At 41.5% G+C, this 19,021-nt stretch overlaps 1 protein-coding gene across 1 annotated transcript in view; it reads right to left on the reverse strand.

Annotated features, from left to right (window-relative positions):
• Window positions 1-14,580: 14,580 nt before the first annotated feature.
• The window catches only part of SNX3 (sorting nexin 3), a 50,478-nt gene continuing 46,037 nt past the window's right edge, over window positions 14,581-19,021 (reverse strand). Inside the window, exons 3-4 of the mRNA XM_030882898.3 lie at window positions 16,700-16,824; window positions 14,581-15,338 (exon numbers count right to left, since the gene is read on the reverse strand). Coding sequence (XP_030738758.1) covers window positions 15,233-15,338; window positions 16,700-16,824 — 231 coding nt within the window. The 3' untranslated portion in view covers window positions 14,581-15,232. The remainder of the gene's footprint in view (window positions 15,339-16,699; window positions 16,825-19,021) is intronic.

Here is a 19,021-nt window from a genome sequence, read left to right on the forward strand (position 1 = left end):
AGACGGGAATAAAGACGCAGAATAAAGTCCATTCTCTACTAGAGAATGGACTTGAGGACACAGGGAAGGGGAAGGGTAAGCTGGGACAAAGTGAGAGAGTGGCATGGACATATATACACTACCAAACATAAAATAGATAGCTAGTGGGAAGCAGCCGCGTAGCACAGGGAGATCAGCTCGATGCTCTGTGACCACCTAGAGGGGTGGGATAGGGAGGGTGGGAGGGAGACGCAAGAGGGAAGAGATATGGGGACATATGTATATGTATAACTGATTCACTTTGTTGTAAAGCAGAAACTAACACACCATTGTAAAGCAATTATACTCCAATAAAGATGTTAAAAAAACTATCACAGTCAGAATCTAATCTATTGGAAATACTCTCAGTAAAGTTAAAAGGTAGTAAGTTTCCTGTGACATGCCACGGAATACTGATTTCCCACCGGAATTGCCTTTGTTTGGGGCATCTCTGCCATCACAAAGAAGAATCAAACCTGGCTTTCGTAAATCAACTATAGTTTCAAAACAAAACAAAACCAAACCCTGGCTTTCAACATTTGAGAAAGCCCAGAATTAAAAATCCAGTAGCGCTCTCATCTGGGATTCTGAAATCTCTGCTGTATGCAGCCTGGATACTTTAAGAACCTCACCGCTTGCTTAGATTTTAAGGCAGACATCCTCTAGGGCTGCTGTTGTGGGGAGGTGTCACTGCGGTCTTGGATACACAAATTCCAGATCTACAGTTTCAAGTTCTGCAATTTGAATATACCAACAAGAGAAGGTGAACCCAGCCAAGAGATTACTGCAGTCAAAAACCAGACTTCAGTGCTTCTCCTTTGACAAATGTTTTTTCTAAATCTGGGAGGGTCACATTTTAAGAGTAGTAATTGTGTACGATGACAATTAGATATGGAGTCTTACATTTGTGTTTGAATTACTTTTAGTTGTTCTTTGATGCTAGGGAAGAGAAAGAACAGAGGATGAGTTCAGAAACTGAATTGAGATTCCCAAATTATTTCACTTGTAGTTCAAGATTTTTAGTTCAGTTTAGGAGCCCAAGAACTGAACCCACTGGCCAGAGACCTGCACTGTGGTTGCTGTCCTTAATCATTTATATAAAAATGGAAACCCTCTGTGGTGATTGTTTTGTGATGTATAGAAATATCGAATCTATATCGAATCTATGTTGTGCACCTGTAACTAACATAGTGTTATAGGTCAATTACACCTCAGTTTTAAAAGAAGAAAGGACATGTAATCACAGTATTCTAATAGGTTCTGCAGTTAACAATTTTTACATTGTTATAATAATACAAACACTAATTATTGGTATAATTAAAAGTATGATAGGGAGCTTCCCTAGTGGCGCAGTGGTTGAGGGTCTGCCTGCCAATGCAGGGGACGCGGGTTCGTGCCCCGGTCCGGGAAGATCCCACATGCCGCAGAGCGGCTGGGCCCGTGAGCCATGGCCGCTGAGCCTGCGCGTCCGGAGCCTGTGCTCTGCAACGGGAGAGGCCACAACAGTGAGAGGCCCGCGTACCGCCAAAAAAAAAAAAAAGTATGATAAAATTTTTGGACGAGGATGAGGGAGGAGAGGTGGAGGTACTAAATCTTCATCTCATAATATTTATACCTTTAAAAATTGCCTTTTCTTTTTATTGTATCTATGAGACGATAGATGTTAATCATTTCACAATATGTAACTCAAAGCGTCATGCTGTGCAAGTTAAACTTATACAGTGACGTATGTCAATTATTTCTTAATAAAACTGGGGGAAAAACAAACAAGGTAGAGAACAGGAAAAAAAAAAAAAGGAAACCCTATACTTCTCTGAAGTTATTTGTGTATGTGTGGCTCTCTCTCCCAATGGTACATATGGCTCTACTTCATTCGTTTTACCATCTGCCTAGTACTTCACTGTATGGATGGACTACAGTTTACCCAACGAATGCCTTACTGGTGGACTTGGGTGGCTTGCAGTTTCTCACTGTAGTAAATTAAACTACAAAGAGCTGTCCTTCTATGTACACTTCTGTGGACTTGTGGGGTATTTCTGTAGGATAAATTCTTAGAAGTGGCATTTCTGGGTCAAAAAGATTATATGCATTTTTAATTTTGATACCTATAACCAAATGGCTCTCCAAAAGGGTTGTATCAATTTGCACTCCTGTGAAGAGGGTATGAGAGTGCCCATTTCATTGCTCAGAATTTAAAAGTGCTTAATCAGACACAGGCTTGATGAACACTTCAGAAGCTGTTAGAAAAATACAGAGAATACATACATTTCAATAATGAATATGCCTCTGCTACTGGACTGGTGAAGTTGGTTTCACTTTTCACCCATGGTTAGAGCTTGGTTCACTAAATTTTTCAATCCAGGCCACTTCTGTGAACTTTTGACAGTACCCATATCACAATGAAGGTTGAGAGACAGTGGATAAATGAAAATATAGAAGGAGCTTGGCAGACACTTTCTGTTGCTAAGAAGCTGCTCTAAGAATCTCAAGTCACTCATTTTACAATAACATTTTTTATATTTGCTTATGGAGGGAGATCCCTGGTGGCCTAGTGGTTAGGATTCCAGGCTTTCACTGCCATGCCCTGGATTCGATCCCTGGTCAGGGAACTGAGGTCCCACAAGCTGCACGGCATAGCCAAAAAAGAAAAAAAAATTGCTTAAGAATAATAACTCCCTTTAACTGAATAGCTCCAGTACCTTTACAGCATATGGCTTATTTTTTTTCATATGGCTTATTTTTTAATGTAGTCTGTTTTTTAGATTTTTGAGGCTCATTTTAGAACATGAAGTTGTTTTTTTCCTCCACATATTGCTGACCTGCATATAGACCATTAGGGAGGGTTGTCAGAGCTTTTGACCACCGCTGAGCTGGGCTTGTTGGCAATGTACAGAGGGCAGTCTCTCTCATGAAGAAACTAGGACGTTGCCACACAGCCTGGGTATCTTTCTGACGTACCAAAGTATTGCAGTGTTTTGCTGGGAAACTGTGAGTAGGGTCAAGTATTGAGGAGGCCAGGGTCATAGGTTTGATCCTCAGGGGAGCCAGGTGGCCTTATTCTGTCTGTGGCCCTAGTATCTCTAACGTCCTTCAATGGTTATGTCCCAGGACACTGAGCAAGTGGCAGTGGAGGCCTGGGCTCCTCTACTGTGAAGGCTGGAGAACAGCTCCCAGCTCTTGTCCCACCATGTGTCATCCAGGGCATCTTCTTTGCATTGACCCAGCCATGAGCCTAGAGGAAGGAGCGCTAGCCAGGGTGAAGAGACTGGGGTTCTAGTTATGACCAGTGTGATCTCCGGCAAGTCAGTTAACCTCTCTGCACCTCAGTTAACCTCTCTGCACCTCAGTATTTTCATCTGTGCAAAGGAGCACTAGGCTTAGTGATGCCTAATTTCCCTTATTCTGTTCTCATCATTTTCATCATTATATTTTAGTTGGGGCCAGGAGACCACTGGAAGAAATTCTCCTTGGTGGCAAGAACTAATCAGATTGATCGGATTTCCAAACATGCTCAACCTTGACTACTTTCCTTCCAAATCCTTTCATTTCAAATTGTTCTCAATCTTGGCTGCACATAGCATCACTCCAGGAGCTTTCGAAACGCTCAGTGCCCAAACTGCATCCACACCAGAGCAATTACACCAGAATCTCTGAGGCAGGGCCCAGGCACCAGTATTTGAAAGCTCCCCGGTGATTCCAGTGTGTGGCTAAGAATGAGAGGCACTGAGGTGGCCTTCCGTTGGGAGGCCTGGGACAGGGGTCGTGTTCAGGCTCCCAGATCGTCTGTGTCCCTCATCCCTCGTGCCTGGTTGCTCTCCCCCTACTCACTGGTGACCTTTAAAAAGTTAATTCTTTCCCCTTTTTCCCTGCTCTGGCCTGTCATTGAGCTCACCCAGCTGATTGTGGCGCTTATGATTGAGAAGCTCTTCTGACCGCTTCCCTTTCCCCAGAAATTAACGTGATCATTAAGGCTTATAATTTCACTTACCAGTGCTATCAATCAAGGGGCTGCGAAACAGAGTTGAGTGCTTTTGTAATTGGCAGCAGCCTGTGATTCGGAGCAGGGCATCCAGGGGCTGTGAGGAGGCTGGAGGAGGGGAGAGTTGGTGTGCAGGAGGGGCTGTGCCTCCTTGAACTGACTCCCTCAGCTCTTTGTGACTGGCTCCCAGAGGGGCCAGTAAGCTCTCAGTGTCATCTGCCCTGAATGTCAAGGCGAGGAAACCAGTTCCTGCTGGCAGCGCTTCAGGCTAACCCTTGTCCACCCCAAGCTCTCTGCAATGGAAAGGAAGGTCTCTTCGGGTTCTGAAGAGAGGAATAGGAAAGATCAGTGGATTCTTTATACACTGGGCAGCTCAAGTCTTGTCAGGGAGGGGCAGTGGGTCTAGATTATCTGTAGTTCAGAAGTGAGGTTAAGGCTGTCAAGCCCAAGGGAGTGACACATTCCTCCCTAAACCGCTTGCTTAGAGATACCTTGGAACCCCACAAATAGCAGCTGAGCATGGAGCAATGCATGCTCTGTGCCCCCTCCTCCAGCCCAGAGTGACTCCAGGTTTCCTCCTGTATGCTGAGAGCTGGTGATCAGAGTGGCCCTGGGACTAGAGCTGTTCTCCCTCCTGGGAGGATTGGGCTGGCTGATGGAGTTTCTAACAAACACAGTGCCTAGTGGAATATCTCATACATACATGGTAGGTGGATTATGGGCCAGAGGTGAAGGGGTAGTTATTTTTATTTCAAGTAAAACATTACAACAATATTAAAAGTGACTTTCTTTCATTAGATAGTAATATAGGAAATTTGTAGGGGAAAATTATATATAATTCCACCTCCCTAACACTATTTTTATTTTTGCCTATTTTTTCTAGTTCTTACACATGTACCTATATATTTTAACATAGTTGTAATCAGTGAACATACTTTCCGTTCTGATACTACTCTTAACATTCTATCACTAACATTTTTTACAGTATCTGTGGAACTTAAGAATTCCTTTTGATGTTTTCATAATTCAGATACTTGGCATGTGCCATAATTTACCTCTCATTCAGTTTTGGATAATTATTAACCCAAACGTTTAATAAAGTAAGTTCACATTATATGGAACAACACACATAAGACCTACCCATGTAAAATGTAGTTTCCTGGTTCCTACCTCCTGAGATTGGGATTCAGCCAGTGTGAGGTGGGGCCGGGGCATCTGCACTCTGACAGTCCTGATGCAGGTGGTCCCAGCTCCATAGGCTCAGGCACATGAGTGACATCTCCAAGGTCACACAGCTGCTCTGAACCCAGAAGCTCCCCAGCTTCTACAACTGAATTTTGCAGTCCATATAAAAGACCAGTCCCCTGCTTCTCAATATGGAATGTGTCTACTGAGTTAGTGCCTATATCAGGAGCTTACTTTTCTTCTCACTTATCTCCCAGGGCTCCTTCCAAGTGCTTCCCCCTCAGCAGTACTGGGGCCCCAGGACTCAATGCGCTCTTGAGTGCTCCCAGGAAGGGAAAAGAGTCTGGCCAGTGGTGTCATACTTCTTCATAAGAACTAGAGATCTAGTTCCCTGGTAGCCTAGTGGTTAGGATTCCGGGCTTTCACTGCCATGGCCCAGGTTCAATCCCTGATCAGGGAACTGACGTCCCACAGAGATCAAGGATAGAAAACACATTTTCTTTTCTCAACAAATTCTTAGAAATCATGACTGCCCCCTTAAAGAAATGATTTTTCTTTGGTCTTTTAAGCAAATTACTGACACATGCACAACATGGCTGAATCTTAAAACGTTCTGTTGAACAAAAGAATCCAGACAAAAGGAGCATTGGCTCAAGGACACAGCTTGGGATTTGAACCCAAGTCTGGGTGACTTTAAAGCTTACCCCTTTCTACTAGTCCCCAGCCTGCCTCTTGGTTTCTAGTCTGGGCTGTGGGTCTGCTGTTAGGGGAGGCCCTCAGCCAAGTCCCTTCCTGTGTTGGAAAAATGAGAGGCTTGGATTGAATTGCTTCTAAGATTCCTTACAGTTCTGATGTCCTATGATTTTGTAAGTCTAGTTCATTTAAACCATTTACTTATTTTTGAATAGTTAACAGTCACATGATATAAAATTCAAAAAGTTCCGTAGGGTATGTATACATGTCACAGAGCACAGGAGATTAAAGAGACATGACAGCTAAATGCAATGTGGTGTCCTGGATGGGATCCTGTGACAGAAAGAGGATATTAGTAGAAAAGCTGGTAAAAGTCAGTTTGGAGTTTAGTTAATAGTAATGTACCACGGCTGGCTTCTTAATTTTGTCAAAAATACTGTCGTCATATAAGATGAGGGGAAACTGAGTGAGGGGGTACATAGGAACTGTTCGTATTATCTTTTCAACTTTTCTGTAAATCTAAAATTATTCCAAAATTAAAAGCTTTTTTTTTTTTAAGAGTTCATATACAGTGAAAGGTTTTCCTCTCAGCTCCATCCACTGGGCACCCAGTCCCCCCAATCAGACAACCATTGTTGCTTGTTTCTTACATAATCTTTCAGAGATATTCAATGAATAATCAGAGAAAATATCTATATTATATAATATCATTTCTCAAAACAGAAATGTTTTATCTGTGAGATAAATTCCTGGAAGTGGAATTCCTGGGCATATAGTTCTGTTTTGTTTTGTTTTGCAGTACGCGGGCCTCTCACTGTTGTGGCCTCTCCCGTTGCAGAGCACAGGCTCCGGACGCGCAGGCTCAGCGGCCATGGCTCACAGGCCCAGCCGCTCCGCGGCATGTGGGATCTTCCCGGACCGGGGCACGAACCCATGTCCCCTGCATCGGCAGGCGGACTCTCAACCACTGCGCCACCAGGGAAGCCCTGGGCATATAGTTTTGATAGTTATTGCCAAATTGCCTTCCATGGTGGGTGTGCCATTTATCCTCCTGCCAGACACTGTGTTTGAGGGCCTCTCATCTTACCAACACAGACTCTTGTCTGAGAGACCAGTTCACTTCAGTTTAAGTCATACTGTCAACTCCCAAAATATTCATGAACAAACCTCTCTAGAATGCTGCCAACAGAACATGGGTCCATTCTGAAGCACGTAGCCAAGCCACGCAGGGCGGCTGCAACGGCCAGAGGCAGCAAGGCTATGAAGAAGTGAGAGCAAATGAATAACATTCCTAATTTCAGTCACTACTGTCCTCAGGAGAGGACATTCACAGAAGGCCATTGTCTCTGCTCCCCAGCACACAAAGGGTCAAGCCTCATAAATTTGCTCATAGTGGGGAAAAAAAACCTCAGCAGGTCAAAGTGTTCAGATTACAGGTCCAGGAAAATCCCTTTGCAGAAAGAAGACAGCAAATCCCCAGTGCAGTTGAAAGGACAAAACTTTCTTCGCCCTCAGAGACTCTTCAATGAATAAACCAGTTAAACATGGTTTGGATTTACTGAACATGAAAACAACTGGATTAAAGTATAATCTAGCTAGAAAGGAAAGGAAATGTACCGAGAAAGCTAAGTAATGACAAAGCTGCAGTGTCTACGTGTGCCAAGCAGGGATGGCCATTCCAGTTTTATAACCAAATATTCTTAAATGTTTAGCTTTCCTTTAGATCAAGATAATGAATCTCTGCTTTCATTGGCCTCTTTGATAACAACACTGGCATCAAGGCAACCGTGTGAACACGAGGGACAATGATGCCCAGGAGGCCAGAGGCCCTGGCTGTCACGATGGATGTGGCCTGGGCTCTGGCCTGCCTGCCAACAGTCTGTGCAATCCATATAGAAGGCACCATCGCACAGGCACAGGCTTTAGAATCAGAAAGACCTGGTATGTATCCCAGCGTCACTTCTTACTGGCTCTGTGACCTTGGACAAATTACTTACACTCTGTCTCAACTCTTCTCTTGGTAAAATGAGGATAACACCCATCCAATAGAGTTGTTCTGAGAATTAAATGAGGTAATAATGTGAAAAGCCCAGGCTGAAACATTAAGTCCTCAGCTCATGGTCGGTCGGTTGGTTGTTTCCCAGTTTCCCTCTCATGCATGCACACCAGAACACTAATACCGAGTGAACCTACCCCACGCCACGCAGACTCAGGCACATCCAAATTACGTTCTATTACAGGAGGGTTCTGAATTTTTCACACTGTAGGTTCCTAACCCTTTTTGTGCTGAAGATTCCTACTCAGATGTTTATAAAAACACATAGGAATACAAAGGAAACCACACTCAACCAGTTTGTTGAAATACATTTATCCAAGTATTTTTTTTTTAACTTGTAAAAAAATGTGTGCTTTTTAAAAAACACATTAAATGAGATCTTGGGGTGGGTCTAATCACTATAGTAATTTCCAGATAGTGAAAGTATTTCAAGATCTGCAGCAATAAATGTGATATTTGCATTTCTAAATTAATGACAGTCACAAGTTCTGCTTATACTACTACTCTGGTTTGCTACTACAATCATAATGAAAAAAATGCTACATTTCAGTTAGAGAATACTAAAGATACAACTTTTTTCCCATCCAAATTGAGACACCAGGTTAAGAACTCAGGTGTTATAAAACATCACCACCTCTGGCCTCAAGATGACTGATAAAAGGCATTTAGGATTTCCCTGGTGGCGCAGTGGTTAAGAATCCGCCTGCCAACGCAGGGGACACGGGTTCAAGCCCTGGTTCGGGAAGATCCCACATGCTGCAGAGCAACTAAGCCCACGTGCCACAGCTACTGAAGCCTGCATGCCTAGAGCCTGTGCTCCACAAAAAGAGAAGCCACAGCAATGAGAAGCCTGCGCATCGCAATGAAGAGTAGCCCCTGCTCACCGCAACTAGAGAAAGCCCACGCACAGCAACAAAGACCCAACGCAGCCAAAAGTTTTTAAATTAATTAATTATTTTAAAAAGCCATTTAATAACTGTCAAACCAGCACTCCTTTATTTTACTCTTCCCCTCTGGCTTCTTTCAAGATTTTCTGTTGGTCTTTGATTTTCTGCAGTTAGAATATGATATGCCTGTGTTGTTTTGTTTTGAATTTATCTTGGTGTTCTCTCAGCTTCCTGGATCTGTGGTTTCTTGTCTTTAATTTTGGAAAGTTCTCAGCCATTAGAACTTCAAATATTTCTTTTGCTCTGTTCTCTTTTCTTTCTGGCATTCCAATTACACATGTGTTACACCTTTTGCCAGTATCTCACAGTTTTTGGAAGTTCCGTTGTTTTTTCTATTGTTTTCTTTGCATTTCAGTTTGGGAAGTTTCTACTGACCTATCTTCAGATGCACTGATTCCTCCCTGTTTTATGTTGAGCCGAGTGGTGAGCCCATGGAAGCCATTCCTCATTTCTATGACAGTGATTTTGATTTCTAGCATTTCCTTTGATTCTTTTTGTTAAAATAAATGTATTTATTCATTTAATTTTTGGCTGCATTGAGTGTTCGCTGCTACACGCAGGTTTTCTCTAGTTGTTGAGAGCGGGGGCTACTCTTTGTTGCGGTGCGCGGGCTTCACATTGCGGTGGCTTCTCTTGTTGCGGAGCATGGGCTCTAGGCGTGTGGGCTTCAGTAGTTGTGGCTTGCGGGCTCTAGAGCGCAGGCTCAGTAGTTGTGGTGCGTGTGCTTAGTTTCTCCGTGGCATGTGGGATCTTCCCAGACCTGGGCTCAAACCCGTGTCCCCTGCATTGGCAGGCGGATTCTTAACCACTGCACCACCAGGGAAGCCCTCCTTTGATTCTTAAAGTTTCCATTTCTCTAATTACATTACCCTTCTGTTTTTACATGGTTTCTTTTCCATTAAAACTTTTAACATATTATTTATTTATTTATAAATTTATTTATTTTTGGCAGCATTGGGTCTTCATTGCTGTGCGCGGGCTTTCTCTAGTTGCAGCAAGGGGGGCTACTCTTCGTTGCCATGCGCGGGCTTCTCATTGTGGTGGCTTCTTTTGTTGCAGAGCACGGGCTCTAGGCATGTGCAGGCTTCAGTAGTTGTAGCACATAGGCTCAGTAGTTGTGGCTCGCAGGCTCTAGAGAGCAGGCTCAGTAGTTGCTCTGAGGCATGTGGGATCTTCCCAGACCGGGGCTCGAACCCGTGTCCCCTGCATTGGCAGGCGGATTCTTAACCACTGCACCACCAGGGAAGCCCTTGTCTCTTTCTTAACTCTGGGTTTCTCTCCTCCTCAGAGTCTGTCTTGCAGCTTTTGGCTGTAATCCACTATTATACTGGAGCCCTGGTGGTGTGGTGGTAAAGTGGGGGGCAAGGGCACATTCTGTAGTTTCCAGATTAAGTCCCAGTGTTTAGTTGGCCTGTGACCGTCACAGGTGTTTCCCAGGGGTATAGCTTTACCCCCTGTGCCCCTTCCTCCCTTCTCTGGCTGCAGCATTTCCCTGAAGTCTTGACCCCTGTTGACTATGTTTTATTTTTCCTTACGTGAGATAGGAAGGCTAGAGGGGCTGGTGTGGGAAGCATGCCCTTCCCCCATCAGGGATAAGGCTCTGGAAGTCTTATCCTGGAGAGTAAGCCTTTGTAATAAAGAAGGTTCTGGTATTTCACACTGATTATTCATCTCCTCTCCCTGCCAGAGACATAGGGGATTTTCTTGATCTTCACCGTGGGAATCTTGGGGGGTTCCTGGAGATAAAGCCCAGGTACATGTGGGGCCCCTCTAAGACTGTGGTCTCCAGGAGTTACTCTTGTGCTAGAGCACACTCAACCCCCAGCAATTCAGTATCAGTATCACCGTATGTGTGTTCCTTACCAGTTTATGGCTCTAGCAGTTCCTGCTCCAGGTAAACAGGTTTTGACTGAGTCTGGCTAGATAAGCCTCTCTCCAGATTTGGGGGTGGTGATTTGCTCTGCAACATCAATTCACTGATGGGTGGGTCTAAGAAAAGTCATTGATTTTCAGTTTGTCCAGCTTTTCCTTGTTGTAAGGACAAGGGTGCCAACTTTCAAGTTTTTTACACATTGGGGCTGAAACTCAAGTCCGATTTATTTTATTTGGAATGGCTTTTCCCCTCCCTCCATTTGAACTCCTGTGTCTCTTCCATCCTCACATTTGCCGTGTCTCCTGTCTGTACTGTGTGAGTCTTTTCATGACAGTGTCCTAACAAGACTGAGTTTCTTGAGAAAAGGGCCTTTGTTAACCTCTGGTCTATGTTAACGCTTTGCTCATATAAAATGCTTAGTGTTGCTGTTTGATTTTACTGGGTCACTTCCGTTTACGGCACTCATTCTAAGAGTAAAAAGCATCTGTGGTGAGGCGTTAACCCAGCATCCTCTAAACTTCCTTTTGTGCTTTTAAATGACTTTTCCCGGTCTCAAGGTCCTATTTTCTTAGCAAAGTTGGAATAAGGCAAACTTGATTTACTGTAAATCAAGATTTACAAAAGTAATTTCTCAAGATCTGATAAGTCCTGACTTTTTCTCAATTTCCTGATTGCTTTTTGTAATGACTTAAGTAGCCAGGTTAAGATCAAATCTAACCAAATACCAGGAAATCAAAGGGCCTCCTAGCTAAGCGCCCAAACTTGGCTGTTTCAGAATTACCTGGGAAGCTTAAAAAAAAAAAAAAAAATCCTGGACTCATTCTTAGACGGTAATTGTGGTGCACAGCTAAGTTTAGGAAAATAAGATACTTCTGATCAGCTAGCTCTCCATGCCCCAAAGTGCTTTTTATACCCACTTAAAATCAAACTAAAAAACAAAACAAAATCAATTCATTCATTCACTCATGCCTCAGCCTAAAGGACATTGGAAACGTTACTGGAAATTCACCCTTTCGTTCAATCAATAAATTTACTGAGCATTAAGTAAGGGCTGGGTAGGTGCCAAGTCACAGGCCTGGTCCACAAGAAGGAAGTGAACCAAGGTATGGCTTTTAGAGGCAGACATCCTTCCAGTCTAAATCCAGAGCCATCACATCCTGGGTAACCTTGGGCATATTACTTAAGCTTGCAGAGCCTCAGTCTTCTCATCTGTAACGGATAGTATTATTTACTTCATAGGGAAGTTCTGTGACACAGATCACAAAGGAACTATCAAGGAAAACATACTCCATCCTCCTAAAACAGTTTCTAACTTGTTTCCCAGTCCAAACACTTTCATATTGTAATAATCACAGCTGGCACTCACGGAGCAGTTAACCTATAAACCAGGCAGTGTGCTAAGCTACCTGTTCATTCATACCTCAAACAGATTTTATCTGTAAAGGCTTAGAGGCCAGCAGCCTCCTCCTTTCATTGGCTATATTCACCCAAAACAGGCAAAGCAAGCTGAAGCAACAGGAGTGGCCCTTAACAAGAGGGCTGAGTTAAAAAGATGCCGGATATAATAAAAAGGAGATGCTCCCTCATGTCCAGCCCAGAGGTCATCATGACTACTGAGGGTCATGACGGCAGAACCACCGAGCAGGAAACCAAATACCAGATAAACCTGTCCAGGAACTGCCACGGGCTTAGTGGTACCATCGGCTGCTGCTACTGCCACATCTGTGATCTCCACTGCCATTGGACACCTATCATTAATTCTTTACATGTCTCAGGCACTGCAGTTCTGTGGATTTTACATTTGGTCCTCAACAACTATAAGTTACTAAAGGCACCACTGCTGTTGACCCTTTACATCTTGCAGGGGTTGGGACAAGGTGATAACTTACTGAGAGGACCCGGAGCGTGAGACTCTTGCTGCATAACTCACTGCCAATTTAACTTCTATTCTTTTAGGAAGACTCTTAAGGGCTTCTGGAACTTCCTCCTATATCATTAGAGTTAACAGCGCCTGCATTTTTACTTCACAGGATTAAAGGTGTCGTTTTAATAAAGACCATGGTTTCAGTTCTCAAAGAGACAACACTGAGGAGTACCTCCTACATTAGGTAAAAACATGTTACCTAGAATAAACAACCTTTCATCTAATTTGAAACCTTCAAGTTTCTAAAAGCAGGCCTGCCCTTAGGAAATTGTAAAGACTAAAAGTAAGCAGGCCAGTACAACCTATCCTAAGCCACACTATTCCCTTGTCTATAAATGATCAAAAGAAAAAGAATTCCACAGTGAGTAGAAACCTAGGCACTGTTGACATTTTTCTGTTGTGGGAGGTGGTCCCGGGTACAGTGTAGGCAGTTTAGCAGCATCTTTAACCTTCTGCCCACTAGATTCCAGTAGCATCCCCCAGTTGTGATAACCAAAAATGTCTTGCGAGGGGCTTCCCTGCTGGTGCGGTGGTTAAATCCGCCTGCCAATGCAGGGGACACGGGTTCGAGCCCTCGTCTGGGAAGATCCCACATGCCGCGGAGCAACTGAGCCCGTGCATCACAACTACTGAGCCTGTGCTCTAGAGCCTGTGAGCCACAACTACTGAGCCCACATGCCACAACTACTGGGCCTGCGCTCTAGAGACCGCGAGCCACAACTAATGAGCCCACGTGCCACAACTACTGAAGCCCGCGCGCCTGGAGCCATTGCAGTGAGAAGCCCACGCACCGCAACGAAGAGTAGCCCCCGTTCGCCACAACTAGAGAAAGCCTGCGTGCAGCAACAGAGACCCAACACAGTCAAAAGTAAATAAATAAATTAAAAAAAAAAAAGTCTAGCGATATTGCCAGATGTTCCCCGGGAGGCAAAATCATGTATGCTTTAGAGGAATTATTGAGTTTAGCAGAACTACCATTACTCTGTTCTGCATACCAAAAACTGACAACCTTTGATTTGACTGCTCTAGCTCACTGAAACACAATTCACAGTTGTTTAGCTCTGTACTTTTATGGAACTGTGACATATTTAAGCAACAAAAGATATTACAGAGCAGCTCTGACTTCTTCCTATGATATCCATCTGCTTGGGGGACATCGTAGTTTGGTCAAGGCCTAAGCTGATTTCCTCTCAAACGGACTGACCTGTCTCTACATGAGACACTTCTGGAGTGCAAGGGCAAACTTTCCTTACCTTGGAGTTTAACTCTAGGTCACAACGGGTCCCCCAAGCACCAGATGTTGTGCAGATTCAAATTGGAGACCACATTCTGGCCGTAAAGGTCTGGCCGCAACACAAGTTAGGCAGCAAGGAGTCATGCATTTGCAGGTTTCTTATCAATAATACAAGTCAGCTAGAACACTGCCCTTCTCCCTTGGTTAAAGAGGAGAAAGCGTGCCACTATCCTAAACCTAACTAAAGAGAAAGCATGAACCTGCTAAGAAAACGGTTATTACACCCTTGCTAAGTTTAAACAAGTCACTCAGATGAGCTAGGGAAAAAATTCTTCTGAAAAATAGGGGGCATGCTATTGACTTATCTTAAAAGGCCTTTTGAAAAGAATGACTTGAGATTATAGAGCATTTTCCAAATACACAAAGTGCTTCATAACAACTCAGTAAGCTTTAAGGAATGCTTTTCCTAGTACATCACTTTTTTTGTTGTGTAAAAGAAAATAGCCCCATTCAAAGGGTAGTAGCATATTTGATATCACCACTGCTTAAAGAGGAATGGAGTTACAGGAATGAGAAAAGTATATAATTAGTAAATAATCCCTCTCAACAAGTGAGTTAAGTAGGACAGTCTTCTGAAGGGAGAAAAGAAAAGCCAGAAGCAACACAATCAGTGCATATCAGAAATGCATTTTTATTTTTATTTGAAAACAACTTAAATTTTTAGACAAATGATTTTAGTATATAAATTTGATTTTGTTTTTATACAGAATATAAAGATTTCCCTCACCGATCTTCCATGTGAAGGGGATTACAAGCCTGAAGGGAGATACTTTTTGCACACAAGTGTGTATCTTACGTGTAGGGTACTGGAAACCAATGTGTAGTGCTTCCACACATAAATTAGGTCAAGTGACACCACGTATTAGAAAGGGGATAAGAGAAAAATTCTATTAATCAGATTCAAGAAGCAAACATGACACAAAAACTGCAGGTAAGACCAAATGAGTAACTTTAGTTAGGACACTGCAAGTTATACTAGAGTAACAGGTTTGTGAAGCCAGAGTGTGTACCACATTAAAACTGCAAGAAAGGGCTATTTCTATAGAAAGGCTGGAATGAGGGATTTTTTTCACGAAAGCAAATTAACTTCTTGTCAACTGCCAAAACAAAACAGAACAAAACTGAGCATATGAGTGTTAGTATACTGAAGGCATATTATACCAGTTTTTGTGCAGCATGCTAAAGTTAGTTAGAACTTCTTCACTGGTGCATATGAATCATTAATAGTCATGGAAAGTTTTTCTTGCCCCTTCTTGCCAAATTTCAGGCATGTCTTATTTTAGATGGAGTATAGCTTTTATCTATAATTTCATCCTGTAAAAACATATGAAGACAACGTTCATTCTGTGCCAGAGGATGACCAGCGACCCTAGGAATAAAAGATACAAATTCAGTCCAGTATTTTATAAAAGTGGTGGAGGGGGACCAAATATACACATTTTAAAGTTAGGAAGCACAAACAACTTAGTAATAATAAGTGTTATTCTGGACTGCCCATAAAGCTATAGTCTATCAACTAACAGTATATTTTCTTTCCTTCAGATCATAAGGGTAATTTAGAAAACATTTAATCACTAGTTTTGCACTACCTCTGGCGTATGTACGCAATTAACTTCTTTACATATTAGTTGGTATATTCGTAAGAAACCTAAGTGAATTTTAATGTTAAAAGTGAAACAATGTCATTGATTCTAAGAATCCATTTTAAAGAAGGAAAAGATATAGGATTATAGTTAGAAATACACTGAAGTTCAATAAAAGCCCCAAAATACTAAGAAATAGGCACAAATGTTCAGGTTTTTTTGTTTTTGTTTTTTGCTTGCTTTTAAACGTTTCCATCAGACTAAACACAAGATCAGACTGAGCAACCAGACTTTATTTCAGAATTTAAAAACATCCAAGCTAGCACTGCCTTCTCCAAAAAGAAAGTATGTTCATAAGAAGACAATGAAGGTTGTGTGCTCTCAGATAACTAAAAGTTAAGGGCTTTGTATAACTTTCCCTCTGTTTACCACTCACAGATCTTCAAATTACTAGATAAAAATTAAAGTATTGCTAATAAATAAGCTCACACAACCGTATTCTCTAGGAGTTGACTTTATTTGGTCAAACTTAAGGCCAAATGCACAATTATAGTGAGCCCCTTCCAGGCATAACTCTTGCAAAAAAGAAAAAAAAAAAGAGGCTATATTTCAAATAGGAATAAAATTAAAAGCTAGAGTTTGAGTTTATTAAGTTTCTAAAGTAAAAGATAAATGATACAGTCTCCTTACATTTTCAAAAGAATATATTTTGCCACAAAAATTTTAAATGTGCACCTTTACACAAGACATGCTGATGATACTTCCATCTGCAATCAAAATGATTGCAAGTGTATTGTAAGTTTTACTGTTCATGCTAGAACATACCTTAAATCAGAAAGAATCCTAAGTAAAACTATTTTTTAAATGCTGTAATTTTAAATGTAATTTGCATAAATTAACCAAGAAAAACAAATACAAAACTTAGGTCAACACAAAGATACTCGTATTACTCAAGTGTGTTAATATTTATCACGATATTCAACTTGTTATATGCTTTCACTTTGTTTAAATGATACAAAAAGTTAGGAAATGACCAAAAAGAAAAAGCACCAGTTTAGTCTGATATCTAAATTAATAAACAGCAGTCACCTAAAGACAGCTCAGAACACTATTCACTCTTAGACCTTGAGGAACAGAAAGCACTTACTTGTTTATAAACTGCTCCAGCCCTTGCTTCCTTTCTTCAATAAAATTGTCATCAAATATTCCATCATCTCCTCTAAAAGGAAGCTGACGCAAAAACGCTTTCCCAGGGAGTGGGGGGACTACAACCTAAAACAAGATAAGGAAAGAAAGTTCTTGAACATGCTGGCTGAGTCGGGAAAATTTAGAGAGCATAACATGAAGACAAAGTATATCTTCACTATGAGAACCATCCCATTGTTAAACTAGTTTAAATATACAGTAAAAGGGAATCAATAAAAATACACTGAAAAATGATTCAATGTTTTGGAGGCAAGATAACCAAAATGCCACAATAGTCCATCAGACCAAAGCTCAATGGCAGGGCCCACAGCTTCATTTTCATTTTTCCTGGACTTATCAAAGCACAAGTATACAAAGCGAATAATCAATACTGAAGTAAGGCTACGATGCTCCTCAGACAGTTCTGATGTCACTTGGGGAAGACAATGCTTTATTACAATGGTAACTGAAGAGATCAAACTCAACTCTCAATTAAATGAAGAAGTAAAATACTAACAATGTTCTTTCTGGCATGGGCAGATAAGAATTCTGTGGTAAATTTCTTCCACCTCATACCATCTGCATGTAATCTTTCCTACCTGTGTTTGAGGTGATGACAAAATAATCAACTCTACTTGTTGCCACTCTTCCATTTCCTAGGCTAAGAAGCACATCAACTTTCTCCCAAACCCATTATCTATCTTTCCCCAAAGACCTGTCATTTCTTCCTTCCTACACTAGAGGAACATCCCAAATTTTCCCTGTCAAAGCCTAACTTTCCTCTAGGGACAACTTATGACTGATCTCCCTCTTCTGGGAATTATCTGGAGCTCAAATATTTGTTTGAATTAAATAGCACCTAGCTATTTATTTCACAGGTTAGTTGGGTTCTCTATCTCAGAATTTCTCAACCATGGCACTATTAACATTTTGAACTAGATAATGTACTGGGGGGAGGGGTTTCTTGTACACCGTAGAATACCTATTCAACAGCATCCCAGGCCTCTACCCACTAGACGCCGCCAGTAGGCACCCCACAGTTGTGACAATAACAGTGGTCTCCAGACACTGTCAAATGTCTCCTGGGGAACAAAACTGCCCCGGTGGAGAACCACCAATCTATCCTATTAATGCTTTCAAATCAAGGACCCTTGTCTCAGGCTTTTTATGGTTATTTTAAGAAAAGCTGGGCATACAACAGAAGCTCAAATATCTGTTAAATGTCTAACCACTTAGGTGAATCCTTATCTTATGTTAAAACAGAGAAAAGGTGTGGGCAAACAAGTCAAACAAGGAGAAATATAAATAGTAAACACCAGTAATAAAATCATATATATTCTAAGAGGTAAAACCTAAAACCCTTGATGCAGAGTTTCTATCCTAAAACGATCATTCAACAAGGTAAAAAAGGGAAAGATCATACAACTTCTTACAGATCAGCAAAAAACAAAGAGCTAAAAAGAAACACAAAACCAATGCCCAACATAAACTTTGTAATTCCTTCCTAGATCTACTCTCCCCAGATACCCAATGCTTAAGACATCTAAAGATTTGTCTTCATAAGTTTGCTTTAACATTCTTAAATCTCTCCCCTATATTAGCATTTGTCAAGTTGAAGAGTTAAAACCTGCAGGGAACTTACAATTAAAAAACAGGGATCATGTTTTTTAGCTGAACTAGCTGAGCTCCAGCAGAATAGTTTATATGATGGGCAGGAAAAAACATCTGTATCTATAAAGCTATTATAAAAAAAGGAATATAGAACCAGTGTGTTAACAAAATGACCACCATTAATTCAGGGTAGAATTTAGCATGAAATATAAGATTAAAAATTACTAGGTATTATCATCCGTAGAGATACGTTCTTACTAATACTCAAAATACTCATTGAAATGGATGGTAAGGTTGTAGGCAACAGGATTAATCACCTACAAAAATCATGAGTGGTTTGTCCAGCTAAGATCCCAAAGATCTTCAACATCAAATTATTTTTGCTTAAGCAGTCTGAAAAGATCTACTTAGAATTCTTACACCAATTTAAAAGTAATGAGTCTGATGATATGTGTGTGTATGTGGGGCAAGAAGTGGACAGAAGGATATCTGGCCAGCATAATATAGTGAAAGCATACTGAAATAAAAAAAGCTAAAAGATTGAACCATAATGACCAGTAAATACAATAAATTTCATCTACTTTCTAGTCTAGTATAACAGATCTTAATTAAAAGTACTAATATATAAATAAAACAACTTGATTAATTGTTCTTAGCAATACTAATGTATGTA

Source organism: Globicephala melas, chromosome 14, assembly GCF_963455315.2.
Source record: "Globicephala melas chromosome 14, mGloMel1.2, whole genome shotgun sequence".
Classification (NCBI taxonomy): Eukaryota; Metazoa; Chordata; class Mammalia; order Artiodactyla; family Delphinidae; genus Globicephala; species Globicephala melas.